Below are 20,611 nucleotides of genomic sequence, written 5' to 3'. Positions count from 1 at the left end.
AGAATTGATCAATTTGGCATTGCAAATCATGCAGATAAGACGCTGATAATCATCAATTTGTTTCTAGTTCTTTTCTGTTTTCTAATGAATAGCCTAAATTAAGAACTAAATGAAAAATCTTTGAGTGCAAATTTCTAACAATGAATATTTTTGTTTACGTATGGGTGAATTTTAATACTAATGAATTTGTTATCTCTTTACTATTTTTCACTAAGCATTATAGCCCTACTTAGAATTAAGGGTATATTGTTAAGTAAAAAAAAAAAAGTAAAAAATCCATTATGAGCACTTGTTTTATTTTACTGCTTTTATTTTTAAATCAAACCAATTTAAAGTATTAAAATTAAGACAGGTTAATTTACAACATTTTTTTTTTACAATTCTATGCTGCTTTGACTAATTAAGGTTGTCTTTTTCTTTAATGTCAAAATAATTACTGTGTTTTAATTAGAGGTTGTGCTTTTTTTATCAATAATTATTTATGCAGTGTAAAATCAGTTTCTAATGGACTAACTCAAACTATTTTGAGAGAATCATTGAAATAAAGGTGCAACGACTATCGAAGATTATTTATCTGATGATATATAATTTTATTACAGATAAAATACATAAAAATGTGTGAATAATCCATTAAAAAATTAAAAAGTAAAATTTAACATTTTATTAACCCTCCTACCAAAAAGAATGTAAAATGTACAACTACAAATACTTATTATTTATAATCTTTATTGAGAGTGAAAGTATTTCATAACTCTCTTTTAATGAACCCACAAATAATTTCATGAATTTCACTATTTTAAAAATTCAACACTTATAGTAGATAAAACAGTTAACTTATAGCATCTTTTAATAGGTCAACTACAGCTGATCTCATCAGGATTTTACGTCAGGAGCAGGTAATCAGTAAAATACGGTTTCAAAGTGAATTTTTGCTCACAGCAGTTATCACATAACCAGAACTCCTTGAAAACTTTTTTAATCCAAGTCAAACTTCAGTTTATCTGGGCAATGACATGACTGACTTCGATCATTTGACATTTAGTTATGAAAGTAGAATCTACCATAGTTTATTGTTTCATTTATTTTTAGTCAAAGTCCTTTGTTTTTCAGCAAACTCAACAAGTTTTTCATTTGTAGGAAGCCCCTTTCGTTTGCGGACTTTGTTCATGTAAACTCTAGCCCTGTTCTCTGCATCTGCCTTTTCTCCAAAATGCAAGTATTCTTCTTCTGTGGTAGGTACCCAGAAAGGATCTACAGGTATTACCTTTAATACAAAATATGAAGGTTGTTTTAAAAAAAAAATCTATAACAAAAACTGATATAAAAATAAGAGACTTATCAGCTACACAATTGTAACTTTACGAAATATATATATATTTTTGTTAATACCCCTACTTTGGCCATTGAGTTCGTTACTTCGATCTGGGATCTAACTCTGAGACTTTTGGGATAGCACTATTAAACGAGATAAAACTGTTTACCTCCCAGTGTGAGAATTTCATCTGAGGGCTTGCAAGACCACTTGTTTTTTTGCGCATATCTTCAGCAAAACCAAAACTTTCTATAACTGGCAGAACTGCTTTGATGTTAAACATGGCTGTGCCTTCTAGCATCTCATCAGACAGCACGTTGCCAAAGCGCTTAGATAGTACACCATGCAGCTTGCCTGAAAGACACATACATTTATGTCAAGTTGTTTCTTACTAATAACAGTAAAATGTCAAGTTTTCATCATTGAAGAATGGAATTCAACTTGATAATTTCTATCAAGTAATTAAAAATTAATTTAATAAGAGAAAGCAAGTTTCCACAACCTATGGTCCTTACCGAGAACATCCATGTTGGCCTGTACTTCACACTGGTACATTGCAGCCATCAGCCTTTGAGGCTGTGATTGGAATGCTCTTCGACAACCCTCTTTCATTGCTGAAATCAGCTGTCCTGATAGTGGTCCATAAGCGTTATTTTGCTTTGTGAAACTTTCTGTAGGAGAATCATCCCCATTCAGTGAAGATTGATTATCATTGGCAGCAGATCCTGCCTGGTTCACAGCTTTGTTATTTACTTCATTATAATAATTATTCTCTGAGGATTTGATATTCTCTTGGCTGTTTACGTTTCGTAATTTTGATTGGTCAGTTTGTTGCTGCTTGTCGCCATACCACCAGTCTTCAACAACAATGCAGACGCCGTGCATGGGTTCCTCACATAAAGGTCCTGCCATGGTGGCCACTTGGAAACCTGTCACAATGCTGTTGTCCAGGTCAGCCACTTTTCCAGTTTCTGACTGGTTACCTTCCACTGTATGCCACACAGATGGTCTTTTATAATGGCCTATGCGATTTAGTAATATATTGGGACCACAACGTCTTGGCCCAAAACTCCAAATCTGATTCTCTGCACCACACCAAAATGGTCCAGCTTTTTCAAATTCTTCTTTCAACTGTTGTTTAATGACCAAAATATTTTCCTTGGCACTATCTGTCATGTCAAAGAGAGCCTGAAATTATTTTAAAAAATATTTTCGTTATACTTATATTAAGCTACGTGTTTTACATTTGTTTACATTCGGTAAGTCCGTTTGTTAACCTATATGTACCTGTTGGTCTGAGCGATTGTTTACAGTGGCTGATGAAAGTGCCTCAAGAGCTTTTAGACTTGGCTGGTTTTGAAGTAATATATCAGCAATATTACCAGGCAATGGTACTGCTCTTAAAAGAAGATGGCACTGTCGATCTATAGTTGATACCTGTACATTTCAAAATTAAAATAATTAGGAAATATTTGTTTCAAACACAAGTTTTTTCATTGAAATAATAATGGAAATAGCCTCACATTATAGTGGTAAATATTTTACCATGCTAACTAAATGTTATATTTTATGTTATATTTTATGTAACACATTCAACTGTCAATTCTTGTTTACAACTTGTCCAACGTTTGTATGTAACTACTGAATAATATGTATCATGTCAATAACAATATGAGGAAGTCACTGTTTTACAGTTAAATAATGTTGCCTGTAGTAAAAAAGTAACTGAAACATTTCATTGGCAAAACTAACTGAAACATTTCATTGGCAAAACTAACCTGAATAATTTCATTAACTTCTTCTTTATCTCCCTGATCTTGTATGCTCTCATTTACCATATCCAGCTTTGGAGGAAGGACAATAGTTTCTCGGAAAGGAACAATGGGCTTGGAAACATTCACTTCTACCTTACCATACCTGTAATTTGACACAATTTATTCATTTTTACCATTCATATTTCATGTACAACTTATATATTTAAAAAAAAAACCCTGAAATACTGAGGTCATAATGAAAATAACTCTTAACTTATTGAAATCAATGTAAATGTATTCAGCAATTTGATCCGATGATCTATAAAGTAGTGTTGAAGAGAAATAAATGACTGACCTCTCCTTAAGATCATCAATACAACGTTGCATGTGAACCTCCCCTGCTGCTATAATGACATGCTCACCAGTTTCCTGAATTCTTACTTCAACACAAGGATCAGCTTGATTAAGGAGCTTTAAACCTACTAGCAGACGATTGATATCACCTATGAAAAATATTATTTCTATTAAATAATGACAAATAGTATTAAAATAGTTTCTTATTTTGACATTGGAATAAAATATTAACAAGTTGATATTGGAATGAAATGCGTATGCACAGATAGGAATAACTTACATGCGTTAACAGGTTCAACAGCCACACGTACAATAGGTGCTGCATCAAAAAACATATCAGTGAAAGCTGGGCATGCAACAGTTGAGGCCAGGGTTCCAGACTTCAGCACGTGAGTTTCTAGACCTCCAATGCCAAAAACATTTCCAGCTGAGACCTCATCAAGTGCCTCTAACTCTCGACCCATTAAAAGATACAGATCTTTAATTTCTACAGAAGAGATGTGTGGATACTTGGCTTGCAGGTCAGAGCGGGACATCAGATCTTCAGGTGTTAATGTGGAAAACTACAAAAAAAGGCGACAAAACATATTGGGATTAGTGTGAAATAAGCGTTTCATTTGTAGTCTATTATAATACAGTGATTCTTAACCTGGGTTCGATCGAACGTTAGGGGTTTGGTGAGTCAGTCTCAGGGGTTTGCCAGAGGTCAAGACACACCCGCCTAAATCAGATTTTTGTCAGTGCAGATGAAAGAAGGGTTTTGTGAATGCTCATTTGAAACTGGTAGGGTTGGGTATGCCCAAATAAGTTAAAAACCGGTATTCTAATAAGAATATGACAGTATATTTGTACCTATCAGTCAAGGCTTATGATGTAGCAGCTTATGTGTAAAATGTTGCTCATGTGTGACATATTTTGAGTGTAGAAGTACCTCATTGAGAGCTTCAGCAGGGTCATGTTTTGGTCCAAGAAAATACAACTTTGCTCCTTTACGAATAGTACCACTAAATATCCTGGCAAAGGCTATAAAAATATGATCACTCTCAAATTCTTTGCTGTCATCTAGGAAAGAAATGTTTTAATTTTAAAATGCATTTTTTAAAAGTACATTTATAAAACAAAGTTTTAAAACAATCAATGTTGGTTCTGTTCTACAAAATGTGCTAACCTAGTGGATTGCTATTGTCTTCAATTATTTTAACATTATCATTCGGTGCACTAGATGTAGCCTTCTCAGCCAGCTCTCTTTTGACAACCATTTCAGCATGTCGCCTCCGAGCTTCATCCCTACGAAGTTGAAGTTCTTCATCTGTTAACAGTCTGAAAAACATATTAACATCATTAACTTTAAGATACAAAGTTAACATTTTTTTTACTTACATTGATTTTAAGTATTTGATACTATTTCATCAAATTTTAAGAAGATAATGTAAGTTTTAAAAGTGTTAAACATTTTACAAACTTCCAACTAATATTTCATAGGTGAAATTTGAGAAAACATTACTAAATTGTCAGAAATGGTAGTAATTTGAAACATCAATTATATAAATGTTTAAGACCTTGCTTTTTGTTGAGGTAGACATTTCTTTTCAAAAGGTAACATTTTTGAAATATAAATAATGACTGGAGCATTTGAACTTGAATCACATGCTTGAAAATCTAAATAGTAAGCACATAAAAAAGCACAAGTTAAAACAATAACAAAAACACAAAAATATTTGAATAAAGTCATATTAAATTATAGGAACTAGATAGATTCTATATGTTTATTATTTGTCTCAGTCCCTTACTTTCTTTCAAATCCTGAGTACATTTTGGTAAAGAAGAAAACTGGCGACTTTTATTGCACATAAGGGCTTGAATTCTTTCATCAGTCATCTTCATGGGGGATGGAATGCATAGTGTCACAGTTTCTGTTTAAAGAAAAAACAGTGACTGTTCACTTAGTTATTTGTTGAAAAATATATAATGTGCAGTATTTATTAAATTAAAGATATTAATAAGGATTAACTGAATTTATTTTTAATCAAACTAAAATCATTAATACTTATACTTTTGTTAAAATTATACAAATCTTAAAATATTCTAACATTTTTCAGAGAACAACCCCCATTACCTCCTGGAATTTCAGGGTGCAGAACCATGGGTGTAAAGAAAGAGGTAAAATCACATCATATTGTAAACTAAATATCAAAAGTGACAATTAAATCTAACCTTGCAGCACAAAACTTACCTAAAATTGCATCAGCTAAAGGCAACCATTGCCCCATGATTGCCTGAAGTAACACGCGGGGATCTTTGTGACGTTTGTCTCTGTCTGTCAATGTCAGATCTTGGGACTTGATTATTTTTTCTATCATTACAGTATCTCTGGAGATTTAAGTATTTTTATAACTTTAAAAAAATGTACCCATGACATTAAGGACATTTATATACAAAAAGGTTGCTAGTAGAATTCCTAAAACATAATTAAAGTAAGTGACATGCCAGTATTTTACCTTTGTTCCAAGACAGCATCATATGCTGCCCATATACTTTCTAAGGCCAGTTGTACAAATAAAGGCTTTTTACCTTTAGACTAAAAAATGGAAATAACATTTTCATTAGTACAAAAATAAATATATTCATCATTTTGTTTTGAGTACATCTTCTACAATAACAGATATCTAACTATCATAAAATATTTTCAACTACATATTTGTTAATTAATTTTCCAGATATCCTCACTATTTACATACAACTAAATAAACATGAAATGTAAATAAACTTTCGTAAGGAATGAAAACTACTGTGCACACCTGAGCTCCTTTTGAAATTCTTTTGGCCTTCATGTTGATGAAATAATCTCCCCATAATGTTTTCTGAAGGATGTTTTCTTTAACTCCAAGTTTTTTAGCGTACATGTATGCAAAGTCAGCAATTCTGATTTGTTCAGTAAAAACAGAGTAAAAGTTTTTAAAATAACCATACCAAAAATATCATAAGTTCCCTGTATCGTACTCAAACAGGTTATTTCAGAACAATATCAGTGCTGGGTCAATAAAAAAAGCGATTGGAAAGAAAAATTGGAATAGAAGTAAAATCAAAACAAATAGAATTATAATTGAAATAACTTATTTTACTTACGAAAAACCCCAGCCGTCAATTGCACTTGCGAAAACAACATTCCCCAACTCAGGTGAGAAATAAATATTTTTGTGTTCCTCTTCATCCTCAATGACAGTCCAGTCATATGACTACAAAAACATTGGGGAAAATAAAGACCAATAGTTCAGTCAAAAGACTACAAAAACAATGGGGAAAATAAAGACCAATAGTTCAGTCAAAAGACTACAAAAACAATGCAGAAAATAAAGACCAATAGTCCAGTCACAAGACTACAAAAACAATGGGGAAAATAAAGACCAATAGTCCAATCACAAGACTACAAAAACATTGGGGAAAATAAAGACCAATAGTCCAGTCACATCACTACAAAAACATTGGGGGAAATTAAGAAGGACAGTCAAGTCATTCGACTACAAAAATGAAGAGGAAAAGAAATACCATGAAGTGAAGATTTTAAAAAATGGCGATTGAGTTTACTTTATAAATTTATTTTTCCTTAAATTAAAAGAATGCAACATTAAATCAAAATTTAGACTTACATTTGTTTCAACACCATCAACCTTTGTTTCTCCATCAGTGTTGGTGTTCTTAAAAGTAGAAAATTACAGTACTTAAAATCCTGCCAATGTCAACTTAAAACTAAATATTAACTAAAATATTTGTTGAAATACAAATGAAATAATAAAAACTACAAATGTGAAACTTACCAGGGATAGTTTCTCCATAGCATCTGATGTAAACAACTGATTTGTTATCAAGTTGACCTAAATAAATACGATTTAATCCAGTTATATTTATATATTTATCCAGTTATTTTTAAGCAAGTTAAATTGGTGTTTTAATATATTGTAAAAAAAGAAATAAGGAAAAAGATTTATAAAGCTAGTGTTTTTAGAAACTCTACCTGTTCTAAAATTTGAATAAGGCGGTAATAAGCTTCCAGTGGCACCATCTTCAACTGGGTAATAAGGCGGTCAATTTTATTCAGGACCAGTATAGGACGTATATTTTCAAGCCAAGCCTGCCTCATCACTGCATGAGTCTGTTGAAAAACAAAAAATCAAGGCTTAACAGAAAAGAAAAAAAATAATCTAATTTGATTAATTTTAATTGAAGAGGAGGATGATTGTTTTTAGATCTAGTTATTACTACACAGAAAATGGGATAGAAGTTATTTTTATATAAATAACAGAACGAAGTTATGGTCAAACTGTTTGTTGAGATTATCTTTTATTTATATTATAATTACCATTGTCTATTGCTCCACTGATGATTTAAGCAAAAATAAATATTAAGTGTGAGTAGTGTTGTTAACTTACTTGAGGACAGACTCCCTCAACAACATCTACAACAACTATGGCTCCATCACACAACCTAACAGCGGTTGATACCTCAGAAGAAAAGTCAACATGTCCAGGTGAGTCTATTAAGTTAATGAGAAAATGTGCAGGTGCTGTTGTGTGATTACCTGTGAAAAGATAAGTTTAAAAAATTATATACACAAAAACTCTTATTATTCATTTACTTGTATTACATTTTTCTAAAATTATACATCTAGTATTATCTGGCTGTAATTTGTAAATTTACTAAAGTGCCTCACTTATTTAAATATAAAACTTTATTTGAGAGGTTTTTTTAATATTTCTGGATGTGTGTACATTTTTTACTGTCAATAACATAATCATTATAAGAGAATGGTTTAAAAAGGTATTATTTAATGTAGATTTAAAAAAAAAATGATTCAAGTAATTATTGTCAAAAATGATTTTTAATAATCAGTATAAAATATGTTGCAGAAAAAAAGAATAACTGAAACACATTATTATTTAAATACTTACCTTTTTTAGATTCCTCATATACTAGAGTGATTGCACTTGATTTCATGGTGATACCTCTTTCTTGTTCATCCATTCGGCTATCCATGTAACGAATCTGTTTATAAATACATTTTAATAGTCAATCCAATCTTTACAGATTTTAAAATAAAGTTGATATTTATAGTTTTATTGAAACCAGTGTTCTTTATTTAAAAAAAAAAGTAGCTTAGTAATACATGAATGTTCGAACATGAACTGATGTTGACCATGCTATAGAAACTGTGAAAAATACTTAGGCTGAATTGAAGTTTATTTTTATTTCTACTTCTTTTTTCTTAATTGTAATGATGAAAGGGATTCACTCCTAGGCAATTAGTTTTAAGTATTACATGTCAACTCGTTATGCGCCATGTAGGCCATAGACCCTTATTTTAGCCTGCTTTTCTTTCTGGATTTGCTTCCATAGCCTGTGTCCAACCAAGAACAAACTACAAGGCAGCAGATGTTGGATTTGGAGTTTTCTCTCCTAGATAAAGTTATGATTTAAGTTTAGGATGGGGTCAACACTTGAAAGATAATGTAAAACCAGTGACAACAACGATTCAGGACAGGACGCCATTGGTTCATTTAATCGTCTATTGCACTGTCAAACAAAACGACTATATCCACGATGACAAACAAATACATCTACACATTTATTAATATAAATAATTCCACAACACACTCTCACACCCTTACGATACCCAAGATAACATTCATAAGAGATAGGTTGTTCTACCCAGCTATCGAGCCTCATCTGTCCAAAGGTTTGAACTTGGGACTTTCAGTTCAGCAACCAATAGCTATAGAGACCTGAACACACTGACACCAAAAGTATTTATGTTAAAATACATAATTTATTTAGAATAAGAGTTACCTTCCCAGCATTTCTTTTTGAGATGATTCCATTACTGGCAACTAAAGCATCAGCAATTGTGGTTTTACCTATTGTAACAGATAAGAAATTAAAAAAAAATATGGATATGTTATGTATATAAGTATATATATATGTATGTATATATATATATATGTATGTATATATATATATATATGTATGTATATATACACACACATTCTATATATTGTTATTTTATTAACAAAATAAGAGAAAAAAGGTCATTTAAAATCTACCAAAAGAGAATATGTTAGTCTAAAGCAAAAAGTTTAGGTATTAGAAATAATTTATTTACCATGATCCACATGAGCAAGAATACAAATGTTGCGGATTTGTGAAGGCTTTTGTTGAATCTCTTTGAGCTGTTCCAGTGTCTTAACTTTCATTTTTACTAGTAATATAAACTGCTTTTAAATAAAAAGTAAAAACCATGAATTAAAACTGAAACTACAAAGGCTAGGTAGCCTTACAATTGTTTTCATTAATTTTTTAAATACTTTGCCTTGTCATTATGACTTTACCTACATGAAAAGTTTGAAACAAGACGGTCCGGTAGAAGTGATATTTTTTGAAAGCACTCAAAATTTTACGGATGAGAAAAGGATCTTATACCTGTGTATAAAATTTTGTTAACTTAACTGAAATGGTAATTATGTTAATATTATAATTATAATTAGGCTATGTAAATTTTTAAATATCTATGAGTATGTTTTCAAAGTTACAAAAATGTTTTATGTGCAATATGTGCCGTACCTGTGTTAAGGCCTACCCTAAATAATTTCATTTAAATCTTACAATATAGTGCCGGTTATTATTCAGGAATGGTACAGCAGTAAAAAACAGTAAAACCATGGCATAATATCTCACACTGTTCTGGAAACCAACAAAAGTACTGTAAACCATATTTTATTTGGCGGCATTTATTTTTATTACATTTTTTTTTTTTAATAGATTGATTTTAGTTGCATTTTAAATACTGTTTTGCTAATAATTTAGCATTTCTAATAATTTAAGTGTATGTGCTAATTATTGCTGCTTCTAAACATTAATCTAGTCCTTCTAACTACTTTAGACTTTAATAAATCTAATCGTCTTATTTTACTACATTTAGAATCTAGTTGTTGCAAATCTTCTGCAAGTTTTTTTCTTTCTTAAAAAACGTTAATTACTACACATGACCTTATTATTACTATTTAGATCTACTGATGGTTGCTAATTTTCTGTCAATTAAACTGAAAATTAAGTCAAAACATAAATTTAATGCACTTGAATTTATTTATATTTCAACGGTCAAATCAACCCTAGAATAGTAACTATGGTGTTTGCAGTAGCGAATGTTTAAGAAACTCAACCCTATAATTTCCAACGCTATGTCGTGAGATTACCCAGAAAGCTACCACTATGACTTGATCTTGATTCTAGATCTAAATCTGGACTCTTGATCAACCGCTGATTTACTATACCGTAGACATTAAGATACTTTACACGGTAATCTATCGTTATAGGTGCGTAAAATCAGCCAAAGCTAGTAATGTGAAAAAACAATGTCTCATTGTTAAGGCTGTAATACAGTAATAGTAATACTAATAGTATGTACTAGTTGTAGACCTACTTTAAAAAATCGACAGAGACTGGTAATGTGAAAAGTGGGTGACTCATTAATAATGCCATTAAATTTTAGCAATTAGATCTAGATCTAGATACTAGATCTAGATAGTCTAGATCTAGATCTATTTCACATTTTTAGGAGGATTTAATTTTAATTTTATGTTTTGAAAGTTCCAAAAATGGGTAATCTATCGTTTTGGGTACGTAAAATCGCCCGCGGCTATTTATGTACGAAAACGTTACCTCATTGTCAAGGTTTTAATAGAAGTATGTTGTCATACTTGTGTGTCAAATATTATAGATAAATGAATAATAAACCTAAATCAATGGCTAAATATATCGATACAGGCCAGAAATTAACTTTAAACAGCAGTGTCTGAGAGCAAGATTTGCTATATAAACAGCAGCCATTTGTAAAATAGAGTGGCTTCCCCCTGAATCTGGCGCTAAAAGCTTATAAAAATAAAACTTAAACAAGATGGCTGCTATAGTAAATGAGCATGGTTGCATCTGTTGGAAACATCGCTAGTCTTCATTTATTACGGAAAAGTTTTAATTCAATTGTTTAAAAACAGGTACATAAATGAATCAAGGAAACATTTTTGAATTTTTTAAAACATAAATCTTCCTCAAAATGTGAAATAATTATTAAAATTTAAGGAGTCACCTGTTTTTCACATTACAAATCGCGGGCGATTTTACGTACCCAAAACGATAGATTACCCAAAAATGTTTCAAAGTTTCATCTATGTAGAATGATCTACCTGTTTTTAAACAATTAACAATTGTATTAAAACTTTTCAGTAGGTTTAAGTTTAATAAATAATAAAGAGTGATGTTCTCATCAGATGCAACCAAACTCATTGACATTTAGTTAGTAGGCTTAGGCCTACTTGACTTAGTATTTTTAGTATTTTTTCTATTTCACTAGATTCTCTATTTACTCTATTTAGTATTTATTTAGTATTATTAGTAACTAGATCTAGATGATCTACCTAACAATTTAATAAACTTCTAAACAGTTCTGCTGACTATTTATTTACACTTGATGACTTAATAATAATTAGACTTAAGTTACGCACTGGTGGTGTAAGACTAGAAGATTCTGCCTGGTGTTGTTACTAACATGTGTTTTTGTTGTTTTTGCAAACAAAAATATTATTGGAGTAGTTTCCCCTTTTCCTATTTATGTGCTTCCGATAGACAGATAACTCTTCTCTAAATCTAGATTATAAACTATTTTCTTATTTTTGTGTATTGTAGGCCTAGATCTAGAAATCTAGTCTAAAATCTAGATCTAGATCTATCTAGAGCTCGATTTAGATCTAAACCACATTTAACTTGTTACATTCATAATGGTGGACAAAAGTTCTTCACAGATTGGTAGGTTTGTTTTCGTTTCATTCGACATTTATTTAAAAATAAAATTCGGACTTAGTAGGCCTATAGTAAATAGTTTAGATCTAATTCTAATAATAATATAGTCTAGATCTAGTTACTAATACTAATAGTTACTAATAAAAAGTAATAACTAATACTAATACTACTAATTCGCCCTAATGCCCTGAGTCTACACTAGTCTGACTAGTCTACAGTCTATAGAATATAGATTAATATAGGGCCTAATAATATATAGTATATAGGCCTAATTATAATTAGTAATTAATACTAATAGTTAATACTTAGGCCTAATAGTATTACTATAGAATAATAGATACTAGATGTGTAGATAGTAGATAGTAGATAGTTAGTAGATAGGGTCATACTCATAGGCCTATTAAATTTTAGGAGGATATTTCAAGTCAAAATTTGTAATAGGGCCTACTTAACTTTACATAAGAATTAAACTGTTAACTTCTTATTATATTTAGCGTACTCTTTAATACTTTATATTTTATATTATACAATGTCTATAGATAATGGGTTAGAAGAAAGACGCCACAGGAGAGATTTAAAAATGTATTATGGTTTAGAAAATGGAGAAGCAGAAAATGGTATTCAGCAAGAAAATTATTATCTTCCCCAAACAACTGATCCCTGCAATATTGATGGTGCTAATTTCCAACCTCAAAATTATCTCTCTAAACTAATTCAGGTAAGAGTAAAAGACAATATCTTTTCTGTTGTGTTACTGCTACTGACTCAAATTACATCATTATTTCTATACTTAATTATTACAGTTTGAAATATTGAAACAAAATCTCCCCCCCCCCCCCCCTTTATGCATTACTCAACAACTTTTTATGATTTTATGACTAGGAGAGGTCTCTGACAGAACTAATGGATGAAGAACAGAAAATGGTACGGGATATACGTGGATTGGACAGTGATATGCAGACACTAGTATATGAAAACTACAATAAATTTATCAGTGCAACAGATACAATTAGAAAGGTACCTTTCTTAATATATTAAATGAATTATATATATTTCTATATATAAATTATGCAGAATCACATTTAAATACAAATTTTACATTGCAGATGAAAAATGACTTTCGCAAAATGGAAGATGAAATGGATCATCTAGCCAGTAACATGTCAGCAATCACAGAGTTTTCTGCCAACATCAGCAGCACTCTACAAGACAGACGTCAGCAAATAACAAAACTGGCTGGTGTTCACTCCTTATTGAAAAAGCTTCAGTTTCTTTTTGAACTTCCTGCTCGTTTGAATAAATGTATCGAAATGGAGGCTTATGTGCAAGCTGTAAGGTAGGATATGATCTGGTAGTTTTGTTTCCTCTAAATTCAAGATGATAGATAAATAAATATTTAAAAGTGAATTTGAATGTCAAATAGTTTGAATTGTGTCTGCGTAGCACTCTCAGTATGAGTAATGTAAATTTAATTTTTTAATTTTTTTAAAAAGATATTATACCAAAGCACAAAGAGTTCTTCATCAGTACGAACACATGCCAAGTTTCCAAGGAATTAATACTGATTGTGGTGCAATAATTAAAAAACTCAGAGGCAAGCTCAGGGAGAAATTCAGGCAAAAAGAGGTTTGGATTAAATTATTTCTGATTTAAAATTTACTTTTGTTTCAAAATTTATAATTTGTTTCCTACCTTGGTTATAGTCACCCATCCAGATACAAAGTAGTTTGTTTTAAAAAGCCATGTTTTGAAGAACGTCGTAAATTTCAAGTCCACAGCTAAGCAGCTGACAGAATGTGTTGATTTGTTGCTACAACTTGGTGAACCAGCTGAATCTCTGTGTGATGAGTTTTTATCTCAGTGAGTTTTTTTCTACATCTTTATCTCAGTTAGTTGTTGTACATCTTTATCTCAGTGAGTTTTTGTACATCTTTATCTCAGTGAGTTTTTGTACATCTTTATCTCAGTTAGTTGTTGTACATCTTTATCTCAGTGAGTTTTTGTACATCTTTATCTCAGTGAGTTTTTGTACATCTTTATCTCAGTGAGTTTTTGTACATCTTTATCTCAGTGAGTTTTTGTACATCTTTTTCTCAGTGAGTTTTTGTACATCTTTATCTCAGTGAGTTTTTGTACATCTTTTTCTCTGAGAATTTTGTACATCTTTATCTCAGTGAGTTTTTGTACATCTTTATCTCAGTGAGTTTTTGTACATCTTTATCTCAGTGAGTTTTTGTACGTCTGTAATGGGGCTGTACTGCTCTCTTTAATGTTTGCTTTATTTTATTCATTCCTTTATTATAATATAATTTATAAATTTATAATTTGTAAAATTTAAATTGTCACTATTTTAAAATATATATTTACATTCCTTTTCCAGTGCTAAACATAAGCTGGATGAAGATTTGCAAGAACTGGATAAACAGATAAAGCTGTATTCAGGGGAACTCAATCCAGCATCTGACCAACATCCAGCACAGGCATATCTAAGTGCTGGAATGGTAAGTTCCTTTTTTTATTTAAATTAAACAGTGATTACAACTTTCTGACATTTTAGTTACTAATTAACATGTTGCTTGTAAGACAACTAAGGACAGTATTACAGATGCTCTTTATTGCTGATGTCTTTGTTATTTTTGTGTAACACTATCTATTGAATCAATAAGTATTGATAACCCTTTTAATTAATTAGTTGAATGTATTGATGTGAATTGTAAAATTGCTTGTTTTTTTTTAGGATGTTTTAGAGTTTGTTGACTCTGGTTGTAACGGATTTTTGAGTAATATTTGTCTGGTTATAGCATCCTACAATGATATGTTCTTGAACAGACCTCAAACTGAGTATGTCTTACTTTCTAATCAAGAGGGTGTTTTAAAACATTTCAAAAATGAAACAAAACTTAAAACTTAAGCTTTATTTAGTTTCATAGATATTTTTAACTCTCTTCAAGATTGAGTTTAGTTTTGCCGTTTAAGAATTTTCTGTGTTATACAGCAATTCTAAGAATAATATATTTAAAAAATGTTTTTCATGCCTAGTAATTACAGTAATACTAATGCCATGAGCTTTTATAATTTTTTTTTAATATTTCAAGTGCCAAAGTGTTAGTTAACATTTTGACAATTTTGTTCTATTTCAGTGAATCATTGGACACAATAGCTTTAAGAAAATTAGTACTGTTTGTTAACGAATTGATGGAGCAGTATTTTAGCTTTGTTCGCCAAAGAGTCCAACTAGAGGTATTTTATATAAGAACTGCAGGGTACTTAAATGATAATTTAAAGTCTATTTTGTGTGTAATTAATGCTGCGTAACATAATTTAGGAAGTATTTTTTATGTTAATTCTTAATCTCCTTTTTAGAAAGAGACTGGAGATAATACGATACTAGTTCGAGCACTGGATCGTTTTCACAGAAGATTGCAGGCCATGAACAAGCTACTTCCTGACACAGATTTTTCCAGGTATTTTGATTGATAAACATGCCTGAGGCTGTTTTTTTTTTACACATTTCTATATTTCACAAGTTCTCTTTAATTTTTTGTAAAGTATGAATTTATAATAATTTGACCTGACAATAAAATCCAATATTTGTAGAGCTGGTACAGAGATTGTATCAAAGGGAGCAAGGGACAGAGTAGCACATTACTTGCAGTCTTTAAAACAACATTTTGCTGGTTGGTACTCTTTTGTCTTGGTGATTTAAATATCTTCCAGTTTCTTTGCTGTGTTACTGAGCCTTTTATTTCATATGTGATAATTTATTTATTTGAATAAAACAAAATATAAAATTAATTTATGGTATAACTATATTGTACCAGTTAAGTGAAATCTAAAACAAAACAAGTTGGATCATGATGCAGTTTGAATATGTTGAAACAGTCTTTTGTAGGTAAATTAAGTTTCTCAGTGTTTTTTAAATGTGTTTCAGATTGTCTGACTGATATACGACAAAACTTGGCAGCTCCAAGACTTGTTGGTAAACAAGACAATAGTGCTCGATTAGCAGAGTTGCTAGGCAACATGCAAAGCTCTGTTGTGGAGCAGATCAAATCAGTGCTCGGAAATTTACAGGTTATAAGATTTATTTTTATAACCTTTATCATATAGAATTTATAATTGACCCTCACAATGTTTGTATGCTTATGCGCTTGTGTTTCTTATTAAGTTATATTTTTATACTATTTTAAGCACAGTTAAATATTATAGTTTAAATTGCAGGTTCAGATCGATTACAATAATTATTTATGTCTTCCAGGCTTTCATAGCATCAGACATCACATTTGCAATGAAACCCTACTTTAGAGGACCTTTCTGTAGTCAGGATGTTAGAGAAGGTCTGGTGGTGGCTTTTGTTAAACATGTGTGCACTGTTTGCAATGTAAGTTGTATTTTTTAAACATGTGTGCACTGTTTGTAATGTAAGTATTTTTTGTTAAACATGTATGCACTGTTTGTAATGTAAGTTGTATTTGTTAAACAATTTTTTTGCTGATATTTAGATGTAGAAATTATTGTTAAAGCAACAGGAAGTAAACCTTGCTGATTTAGCTTCTGTAATGTGTCCAGGACTTTTGTGAAGCACCTGGAGACAAGACGATGAGTCCACCAGCTCTTCTCATGATTTTATCACGATTTTGTATTGATTTGGAAAACGCAACAATATCTTATCTGGCAAGTATAAACCTATTACAATAATTTCTACTCATGCACAACTTTTTAAATCTACCACACATAACATTTTTATGTAAAGAACACTGTGTAATTTTACAATTTTTTACTGTCCATAAATATTTGGACTTGATACAATGCTTTTTTCATTGGTCTTTAATATGTTCAGTGTTTTGATAATAGCTTTCCCTAGCTGAAGAGCAGTTTATGGTGGAGGATAAAACTTGTATCACAGCAACCACGGAACTATTTGCAATGGCAAAAGACACAGGGCAGCGGCTACTCAATCATTATGTCAGAGTACAGGGCCTTACTATATCACAGGTTTGTTGTTATATCTTATCTTATAAGCAACATGGCCTTACTATATCTAAGGTTTGTTATATTTTATGGTATAAGCAACATGGCCATACTATATCTAAGGCTTGTTGTTATAGGCTTGTTGTTATATTAAATCTTATAAACTACATGGCCTTACTATATCTAAAATTTGTTGTAATTTATCTTATAAGCAATATGGCCATACCATATTTAAGGTTTGTTTTTATATATTATCTAATAAATATAAGCACCATCATCTTTATAAAAATTAATTCAACCACCATTCTTGCTTTATACTTCAATATCTATCAATATGACCTGATATTTAAGTGTACATAATTTAGATCTTTGACTTATATTCCCTTTTTTATTTTACCAAATATGATATCATTAACTGTTAAAAATTATGTTCTCTATTGTTAAGATGTTACGTAAAAGTGTTGAAACCAGAGACTGGCTTAACACCATAGAACCACGGAATGTTCGAGCCGTGATGAAACGTGTAGTGGAAGATATTACTGCCATTGACATGCAGGTATTTCAGTTGTTGATAAACTTGTGATAGAGATAAAAAAAATCAAACAATTGTTGCATAAGGCATGATGAGTTCTGCTAATCAACACTATAGGTTGGACAGCTGTATGAAGAAGGTGTAAGGAAAGAGCGTAGTAGTGACTCCAGTAGGAGAACCCATGCCCTAAGTGCAACTCAGCAAAATAGAAGACCTCAGTGGAACTATGCTCCAAGGTAATAATGAATTTCAGTACATTTACATAGCCATATTTTTGCATAATATCTGCTAGAGTAAAAAGCTTGAAACCTACATACTGGATCAGTTATTAGGTGTCATGTAGAATTGTTTTAGGAACCAAAACGTAGCAAGATGTTTAAATTATTTAATGCATTTTTAAAAATTTATTCCAGTGTTGATAATAGTCTAATGAGCAACATCCAGAAACTTTTCTCTGAGAAAATTGAAATTTTTAGCGCAGTGGAGTTTTCAAAAGTCTCAGTCCTTACCGGCATTGTTAAAATTAGTCTTAAGGTGAGTGTTAATATTTGTATATCAACTCACACACTGTTAAAAGGTTTGTCTCAATGACTAAGGAAAACATTTGATTTGCTTGCACCCTCACATTCTAAGTTTGCCTAAACATGAAATCAAATTTTTTTATTCTCAAAATTTTTTGTCACAAACATTTATTGTAATGTGTGGGTTATTTCTGTGGCTACAGACATTCATAGAAGGTGTTGTTTTGATGATATGTACAATTTCTTTGTCCATAGACATTCCTAGAGTGTGTACGGTTAAGGACATTTGGAAAATATGGACTGCAACAAATCCAGGTTGATACTCATTATTTGCAGCTGTATCTGTGGAGATTTGTTTCTGATGAAAAGTAAGTCCTTGTTTTCATGATACCAAACTATTCAAAGTTGATAGAAAATATGGTATTTGTTTTAGAGCATACATTTCTGAGAAAATTAAGCAATACAATTAGATCTTTAAATTTAATAAAATATAAAATAGTTAAATCATAAACCTTTGTGTGTTTTACGTTAATTGTCAGATAAGTATCCTTTCAAATCTGATGATTTAGATAGTCCTGTAAAATTAGTGTTGTTCTTCCTTTCATCCAGGCCAAAAATATTAATGTCTATGTATGTTCCCAGTGATATAAAAGTGAGAGAAAATTAATCATGTCATCTAGATTTCAGCATCTCAGATTAAAAGATTTTTTTGATCTGCAGTTTGGTGCAAGTTTTATTGGATGAAATTGTGTGTAGTGCTGTGCATAGATGTGTTGAGCCTGTCATGATGGAACCTAGTGTAAGTTACTATGAGACTTCCAGCTTAAACACTTCTAAAGTATCCCCTTCCGACACTGCCCCATGATTTTTGTCCCAAAAATTATCCCATGTATGGAAAATGATGTAGTGGGTGTCATGACATTGTATACTGAATTTCATCTTCATCGGTCAAGTATTATGCAGATTATGACGTGTACAAAAATGTACAACCTATCACAATAGAGTAAAATGTCAGTAACACCTTATTTATAACATTCAATTCTGGAATGCTTTTACTAAGTATTAGAATGAGGCATTATAATTAGAAGCGATCTAAAAAATAATTACATAATTGTTTTAAATTTTCAAATACTTTCATCAAATTGAGGTCAACAGTTTTTTAACTCCTATTTGAATGTTGAAAACGTAAAGAAATTTAAAAAAAACTTTATGCTTAGCTTGCAGAAAAGAAGTGCCAGAATATAAATAGTGCAAAACAATAATAAAATTTGTGTTTTTATTTGAAAATTTTTGGGTCAAAACACTGTACAAAAATGACCACCGTATACAACAAAATTTCATTGTGTTGTATTTATTCTATTTTCATATTTCAATATTGTCATAAAGCATATTAAAATTAACCCACTAAACACACACATTTACTCAACTGTGAGAAACATAATATTTTTGTTTATACTTATGTTTTATTCTGTATTTTATTTTCTGCCCTGTAATTTCAGGTGATTGACCTTATCTGTGAACGAGGATAAAACTTCTAAGCCAAGTTTTGCTTATTGTATTTTTATTAGCTGTTCGTAAAAATTAAATATATGCAGAACCAGTTTAGCTGTAAATACTACAGTTGATTAATATGTGGGAGGTGGTTTCAATGGGTAGCCTGATTAGATGTTTACTGTTCATGTGATTACATTTTTAAAAATATCTTTTATTAAATCGTCTTATTTATTGTTTACAGTATCAAATGCATTTATTTGAATAATTTATTCATTATATGTTTGTAAAAGAAGAATGCATGTCTCATTACACAAATTAATTTAAAAAATAGGTTAAGTATTTGTGAGTTAGGTGATGATACATTATTAAAAGTTGCATTAATAAAAACTGTTTTATTGTGTTGCTTATTTTTTTTTTAAAATAGTTAAGTTTAAAGTATTTTTAATTATTGATTTCTGTTAAGTAGTGTTGTCCTTCAGTCGTATAATTTTAAAATAATAATTCAAATAAATTAAAGAAACTAATGACTTGAGCTCAGTGGCGTAGCCAGGATCGTCTCAAGGGGGAGGGGGTCCAATTTTCACCCGGGGACAAACTTTCAATTTGCACCCCCCCTCAAACTTTCGATGTGCACCCCCCTCATACTTTTTATATATATACCGAGGGGTCTATCGGGGGGGGGGGGGTTATGACCCCGCCTACGCCACTGCTTGAGCTATAGAGCATGACACACTATTTCACTAGTAAGTAGTAAACCTAGTTTGATCATTCATAGCTTAAAACTGCTAGAAATACAACTGCACGATTTAGAAGAAAGAGAAAACTGCTT

At 30.9% G+C, this 20,611-nt stretch overlaps 2 protein-coding genes across 2 annotated transcripts; one reads left to right on the top strand and one right to left on the bottom strand.

Moving 5' to 3' along the window:
- Positions 1-308: 308 nt before the first annotated feature.
- LOC131938474 (elongation factor-like GTPase 1) lies at positions 309-11,998 on the bottom strand. Its single transcript, XM_059296529.1, has 23 exons — positions 11,970-11,998; positions 9,575-9,683; positions 9,262-9,329; positions 8,367-8,460; positions 7,848-7,996; positions 7,433-7,570; positions 7,236-7,292; positions 7,068-7,115; positions 6,547-6,656; positions 6,219-6,342; positions 5,919-5,998; positions 5,654-5,790; positions 5,211-5,333; positions 4,980-5,079; positions 4,589-4,740; positions 4,352-4,482; positions 3,701-3,983; positions 3,422-3,569; positions 3,091-3,229; positions 2,600-2,749; positions 1,828-2,500; positions 1,482-1,666; positions 309-1,264 (listed from the first exon to the last, which is right to left on the bottom strand). Exons 2-23 carry the CDS (start codon positions 9,663-9,665, stop codon positions 1,076-1,078), a joined length of 3,369 nt encoding a protein of 1,122 aa, XP_059152512.1. The 5' UTR covers positions 9,666-9,683; positions 11,970-11,998; the 3' UTR covers positions 309-1,075.
- Positions 11,999-12,124: 126 nt separating this feature from the next.
- LOC131938475 (vacuolar protein sorting-associated protein 51 homolog) lies at positions 12,125-20,153 on the top strand. The gene is made up of 21 exons (XM_059296530.1): positions 12,125-12,270; positions 12,804-12,982; positions 13,147-13,281; positions 13,371-13,600; positions 13,758-13,890; positions 14,036-14,124; positions 14,645-14,765; positions 15,002-15,105; positions 15,405-15,504; positions 15,628-15,728; positions 15,862-15,941; positions 16,196-16,338; positions 16,523-16,645; positions 16,834-16,938; positions 17,119-17,259; positions 17,681-17,791; positions 17,885-18,003; positions 18,181-18,301; positions 18,544-18,656; positions 19,009-19,087; positions 19,788-20,153. The coding sequence occupies exons 1-21, from the start codon at positions 12,243-12,245 to the stop codon at positions 19,815-19,817; spliced, it is 2,385 nt and encodes a 794-aa protein (XP_059152513.1). The 5' UTR covers positions 12,125-12,242; the 3' UTR covers positions 19,818-20,153.
- Positions 20,154-20,611: the final 458 nt, after the last annotated feature.

Source organism: Physella acuta, unplaced genomic scaffold (assembly GCF_028476545.2).
Source record: "Physella acuta isolate Inbredline_101_S28 unplaced genomic scaffold, ASM2847654v3 ptg000245l, whole genome shotgun sequence".
In the NCBI taxonomy this organism is placed as follows: Eukaryota; Metazoa; Mollusca; class Gastropoda; family Physidae; genus Physella; species Physella acuta.
This window is presented reverse-complemented; position numbering and strand designations above follow the sequence as displayed.

Excerpts from the sequence above, each read along its gene's own strand:
- LOC131938474 (XM_059296529.1), bottom strand. The coding sequence starts at position 9,665 with ATGAAAGTTAAGACACTGGAACAGCTCAAAGAGATTCAACAAAAGCCT. Across the intron at positions 3,984-4,351 it reads CTGCTGAAGCTCTCAATGAG|TTTTCCACATTAACACCTGA; the intron begins GTACTTCTACAC and ends CTTTTTTTGTAG. Across the intron at positions 1,265-1,481 it reads TGAAATTCTCACACTGGGAG|GTAATACCTGTAGATCCTTT; the intron begins GTAAACAGTTTT and ends TTTGTATTAAAG.
- LOC131938475 (XM_059296530.1), top strand. The coding sequence starts at position 12,243 with ATGGTGGACAAAAGTTCTTCACAGATTG. Across the intron at positions 15,106-15,404 it reads TTGAACAGACCTCAAACTGA|TGAATCATTGGACACAATAG; the intron begins GTATGTCTTACT and ends GTTCTATTTCAG. Across the intron at positions 16,939-17,118 it reads ACGCAACAATATCTTATCTG|CTTTCCCTAGCTGAAGAGCA; the intron begins GCAAGTATAAAC and ends TTTTGATAATAG.